We start from the raw sequence: 5803 nt of genomic DNA on the forward strand, positions 1-5803 counted from the left end.
CTTGCCTTCATTATCCTTGAGATATCCACGTGCTATGTTGAATGACACTGACTTGACCCAATACCACAGAGCCTGTCATGTGTCCCCTCTGGTGCAGGAATGAAAGGGTCACCAGCTGGAGTCTCCTCATAACTTCTCACTGCAATGAATAAAACCATGCCGTCAGAAAAAAAAGAAAGGGAGCGGTTACAAAAATTAACTATTTATTTTTTTGTCAAGAAGTTAAAGTTTAATCTGGCCACCACGGAACCTCGCTTCTCTACCTGATCATAAAAAACCATTGGTTTAATACTACTTCTACTATCTATGTTTCTCACAGGTTAATGTGTCTGTGTAATGACTTGGAGGATTGCTTACACTGCAAGACACCTACAGAACTAAAATATACAGTGGTATTATATAGCAGTGTAGTACTTAGAAGAGAAATTACACTCTTCTACATTCTGCACTGAACACTGACATTTCCAATTAATGGAAGTACCCTTGACACTTAAACATGACTTTAAACAATTGGACCAGTTAAGAAAAGAAAATCTTACAAGGTGCACCTGATTAGTGTGCACTGTTCACAGCACTAAAGCTCAAGTGCAATGGTCTTCAAGCTTTTTAAAGGACCAGGTGTTGTAGGATAGTGGGCATTAAGCCGGTGCGTAACAGGATTACACCCCCTTGCCTCACCATCCCGTGACAAGCATGTAGGAGAAACTACGTAAAAATCTGAAAGGTCCTATCTAAAGCCAGTGTTTGTTTTGTCTATTCTGGACTACTGTATAAACATGGCGGTCTAACATGGCTCTGTAGAAGAAGACCCGCTCCCTGTGTAGATAAAAATGTCTCATTCTAAGGTAATTAAAACAATAAAAGTTGTTATTTTCAGGTGATTATGAACTAATGCAAACATATTAATGAATATTATATTCCATTTCAGCAAATAGATCCTCCCTAAATGTTACACACTGGACCTTTAAGGGAAAACTTCAGACGTACGGTTTTAGGTCATCTAATACTACCTCTACTACCTGGCCAACAGATGGCCTTTTACAGCAATTTACATCATTATACAGTCGAGAGAGTTTGGTGAATCAAAAATTTATTGCATGGAGCACAATATTTTAGCAACCACTCCTAATGATGATGAAACATTTATACCCAGTTTAATACATAATTATACATTATAAAGTCTGATTTAACCTTATGCTTTGATAAAGAAAAGATGACTGTGTGCACATCCAATCCTATATTAAGGTGAAGGATAGCAGATTCATTAGAACAAGAAGCAGCAGAGAGGCTCAGCTGACTGAATTATTGCTAAAAAATAAAAATACTAAAAAATAAATCAGGTTGCGTCCGGGAGATATTAGTTACCTGTCCAGATGAGAGAGGACATCGCAAAGTTGGGTGAGCAGAGCACGATGCTTGTGAGGGTTTCCCTCTAGCACTCCACTGAGACGACTCAGGTATGAATCCAAGTTCCCAAGAGACGCCGTCTCACCTGTACCTGTTCAGAAAAGACACAGAAGAATTAAATCCTCACATCCTCTCAAGGTGAAATACAGTGGAACTGACTGCTGACCTGGCAGGGGGACTGATGACAGACTGTTGACCAGTGTGTGTTTAATGGCCAACAAGTGTTGGTGAAGAGCCTGGGTTCGCTTCTCGTCCAGCCCCAGTTCAGCTTCCAGTCGCTCTTTAGCGTTGTACATGTCCTTAATGTGCCGCTGAAGCACTGCGTTCTGCTCTTCAAACTCAATGTTGGCCTTACGAAGCCGTCGCAACTCAGCCTCTCGAGCTGAAACCACAAAGAGAGAAATAAAACGGGATTTTGTGAGAGCGTAAGATTATATCTAACACCATCTGTTTAATGCTAGATGGAACTTACTTTATTAGGCTTTTGTACCCAGCCATATTAAAGTGGGTTTGTGATAGATCAGAATGAGCATTTTGAGTTTCTCTGTTACCTTTGTTCTGATCGAGGAACTCCTCTGTGAAGATAGGGATGTCAAATCTGCTTGAGAGGTCAGAAGCCTAAAAGGACATCATCAGACAACTTAGCTGTTTGAAATTAATGTGAAATTAACTTGCAGAATATTTTGTGAAAAGATACGGGTGTGTCATGTACCTTTGATAAAGATGACTCTGAACTAGTACTGATGATGACAGATGGAGTGTCTTCTGAAAGAGAAAAATGTGAGTGCATATTACTGCTCACGTAGTACACAGTTATTCAAAAATAATTATACAATATCTTGCCTTGGTGATGTGGTGGTTATTCTTAAAAAAAATTAAAAAATAAGTAGAACTCATTTGTCACCTTTCTTGATCCTCTTGTCTTGTATCTTGGCACTGGTGATCTGATAGGCCTCAGTCTGCTGATATTCCTTCAGTTCCTGGGCATACTGCATCTTCTCCCGTTCAGCCTCGTCCAGGTAGCGCTGTCAGTGCACAAACAATGTTATGCTGCTTTACTAAGGAAAAACATCTGTCTTGCTAATGGACTGGTGCCTGATTATTTGAAACGTTTTTTAAAGGCTTGTAAAAAAAATCTCTTTTATATGTGTTTTTTATGTGTGCAACATCTTTATGAAAGTCAACAAGACAGATGATGATACTCCTTGCAGTAAAAGTCAAACACGGCGATAACACCTGCAACTCGATTCTCTCTGTTAACAATTGTGGATACCAGCCCGGCTGACCAGTAACAGACCATCATTAAATACCTAGTAATCACAATAATGTGTGGTACCGAATATACTATGTTAAACAATACATATAACATGCATACCTGCAAAACATGAATAACTACCTGTTTGTCATTCTGGGCTAATCGTGTCCACTCGGCTCCGAGTCTCTTGGTGATTTCTGGGAAAGGTAAGTCAGGGTATCGGGCCCGCATATGCTCCCGCCGTTCATTCAGGAAGCGGACATATCCTGTTACCGGTGCCTTTGGACCATTTGGTAGCACCTTCTTTCTTTTCTTTCCCTTTGGCCATCCTCTCTTCTTTGGCTGCAGAGAGGGGGAACAACGGTCTCATGAAGGTGGTGGCTGCTCACTCATCTCTACTTTTGCTCAGTAGAAATCTAACATTATGATATACTACGGTTGTCACTAACAATTATTTTCAATTAATATGCAGATTATTATTTATTATTATTATTATTATTATTGTTAATTACCGTTTGGTTGGTAAAATGTAAACAACTAGGCAATAGTATAATAGAAGGATTACTTTCTTTGTTTAACCAGAAGTCCAAAACCCAAAGATATTTCATTTACAATCATATTAGACAAAAAAGAACAGCAAATATTCACATTTGAGAAGATGGAAGCAGAATTATTTGGAACATTTTTGTTTTGAAAATAACCGACTCATCAGTAATTAAAACTGTTTCCTACTAATTTTATGCTAATCCACTAATTTACTCATTGTTCCAGCTCTACTACATAACACTGTAATAAAGGTTAGATATCAGTTCAAACAGTTTCAAAGAGGTGTTATTTCTACTTTATACTCATTTAAGAGGCTTAGTTTTTTTTTTAAGAGGTAGTTAGTGGTGCTGTTGAACTGTATTACATTGAAGTGAGAGGTATTTTTCTGTTTGTTCATTTTCTTGTATGTATTGACACAGTCAATTTCCTTGCTAGGAAAAGTCCCTAATAGTTTCTTATATTCTGCTCAGCCAACCTATCCTGTATAACTTAAAAAGTGAAATACATTTCTAATCATTTGTCCCCTCCTGTAGCATTATAACCTTTATAAAGGTGGCGATTATTACAGGGCTGTTGTATTACTGTGAATTACTTTTAGCTACCTAATAAAATGGGTGACTAGTTTAAGTAACAATTCAACTCCTTAAACAAAACGGCCAATCAAATATTTAGCTGCAAAACTAGACAGCCTTATTCCAAAATGAAAGCAGTGTAGAACAGATGTAAGAGCACTGACCTCCTCTGGTGGCTGATCTGCTGAATGTGAAGGTTTGGGCTGATGTGAAGCATCACTCTGCTCCTGTTTGATCCCCCCCATGATCTTCGTCCGTGCAATCGACTATATTATCAAGAAAATGGGTGTTAAAATGGGTCTCAATCCGTAGGGTTATGCCGTGGGAAGACGTCTGTGCAGAATAACATGGGAGAAGTTGTAAAACAAGATGCGAGCACTGATACATTTCAGCATTATTTCCCCCGCAGGGACTCCGCTTCTAAGCTAACCTGGCTGCTAGCAGCTCTCACACACAACCGACAATATACAGACACAACGGTAAGCTACAATGCTAACTCTTCACAAGGGGGGAAACAATCACAGCTAAATATGTATTGACGCCTAAAATAATCTTTATTGGTACGATGGTAGTTTTATTGAATTCCTTGTACTTTTTAGGATAAACGTCTTGTGACTCACCCGATACCGATTCCCTCGGCCAAACAGGAAGAGAACCCTGCCTGTCTTCTGATTGGTCGGCACCAGAGCCATTAACATATATATTATCTTATATTTATATATTTATTATATATAATGGCCTCAACCCCCCTAATGAAAGTACAAGTACCTCAAGGAAATCTAGTAAAAAAAAAAGCACAAAAGCGGCCTACTTTTTGCACTTTATTATTTTAATAAGGAGTATATTAAGTATATTGGTTTCTTGTCTTTTATATTTTTCAATATATATATAAGTTTGTATTCTACATTTGTATTCTACTTTACTTTTTATTTAACTGTGCTCCCATATACAGTACTCGTACCACGTACCACGTACTTATTATGTTACTATTGTAAGGTTGATAATTACACATTTTATGTTGTTATGCTTTTATGATATGGATGATATTGTTTTTATATGAAACTTGGATAAAGTTTGATTAAAAGCTACGATGTGTGTCTCCGTTCAACGCGCAAAAATCACGTATCCGCAGTGAACAGCCCTATTTCAGCAGTCATAGCGTTTCTGTTTTATTTTGAAAGTCTTCACCAGAAGTTGTCATTTGCCACTTTGTCCGCTGTCCCTGGCGTTAATGTTTGTCGTGAATATTAACCTTCCATTGTGTATTACCACAAATGTTCAGTGTAACGTCCATAAACTTATACATTTATGAATGTATTATATATGTATGGTTTGGTTACTATTTGGAAAGGTTAGAGTCACCGCACGGAGCCCCCCACTGGTCACAGTGAGGAACTGCAACAAAACGTCAGCCTGGAAAAAGCAGGTCAGTGCAGGCCTGGCCTGTGGCAATAGTGACATAACTGAGAAAATCTGAACACAAAACTAAAGGCAATATCATGAAGTAATGGCTCCACGTTGTTACTTTTCCATATCTATACAAATTAGAGGTTTAGAACGCATACAGACTACTAGTATTGCCTCCCTTGCTCAGATTTATATACACGTCCCAAACAAGTCTAGGTCTGTTGACCGATTATCTTATTTACTCAGAATACTCAATCTTTTCATGGTTTGTGGGAAGCATCATTTAAAGATTATATATCTCACAGAACAAGTTTGCCTGGGTTGAGTTGGGCCTGAACCCAGGAACACATGTTGGCAAACAGCAACACCAACAGTTTGTCTGAAGGATAGAGCCATACAACAACTGTAGCCAAGTGTGGTAATAACATATCTCAAAGACCACCTTTGTAGAGTTGAGACAACCAGACTAGAACCAGTGTTTGAGGTTCACTTTTATGTTTGGAGTTAATTTATTGATGGCAATTGTAGTGTAAAAAAAAAAAAATACTAAATTTACAGTGATAAAACAAACGAAGAAAGAAAGAAATGTTTGGCAGCCAAAAAAAAAAAAAAAAAA

At 38.1% G+C, this 5803-nt stretch overlaps 1 protein-coding gene across 3 annotated transcripts; it reads right to left on the bottom strand.

The window, feature by feature from the left end:
* Positions 1–6: 6 nt before the first annotated feature.
* Positions 7–4450, bottom strand: hmg20b (high mobility group 20B). 3 transcript variants are annotated; one of them, XM_035653404.1, is made up of 9 exons: positions 4401–4450; positions 3945–4113; positions 2804–3004; positions 2312–2432; positions 2120–2172; positions 1959–2025; positions 1574–1789; positions 1366–1498; positions 7–139 (listed from the first exon to the last, which is right to left on the bottom strand). In XM_035653404.1, exons 2-9 carry the CDS (start codon positions 4023–4025, stop codon positions 127–129), a joined length of 885 nt encoding a protein of 294 aa, XP_035509297.1. In that variant the 5' UTR covers positions 4026–4113; positions 4401–4450; the 3' UTR covers positions 7–126. The 3 variants fall into 3 exon arrangements, with proteins under 3 accessions (XP_035509297.1, XP_035509298.1, XP_035509296.1); XM_035653405.1 differs by having other exon boundaries at positions 2120–2169; positions 3945–4046; positions 4401–4448; XM_035653403.1 differs by having other exon boundaries at positions 3945–4046; positions 4401–4448.
* Between the last annotated feature and the right edge of the window lie 1353 nt (positions 4451–5803).

Source organism: Morone saxatilis, unplaced genomic scaffold (genome assembly GCF_004916995.1).
Source record: "Morone saxatilis isolate NCDOM2014 unplaced genomic scaffold, NCSU_SB_2.0 Contig12, whole genome shotgun sequence".
NCBI lineage: Eukaryota > Metazoa > Chordata > Actinopteri > Moronidae > Morone > Morone saxatilis.

Bases quoted from the DNA above. Each gene is read 5' to 3' on its own strand.
- hmg20b (XM_035653404.1), bottom strand. From the start codon at position 4,025: ATGGGGGGGATCAAACAGGAGCAGAGTGATGCTTCACATCAGCCCAAA. The intron at 2,173-2,311 runs GTGACAAATGAG...TTTCTCTTTCAG, and splicing joins AGACAAGAGGATCAAGAAAG to AAGACACTCCATCTGTCATC. The intron at 2,026-2,119 runs GTACATGACACA...ATGTCCTTTTAG, and splicing joins CAGAGTCATCTTTATCAAAG to GCTTCTGACCTCTCAAGCAG.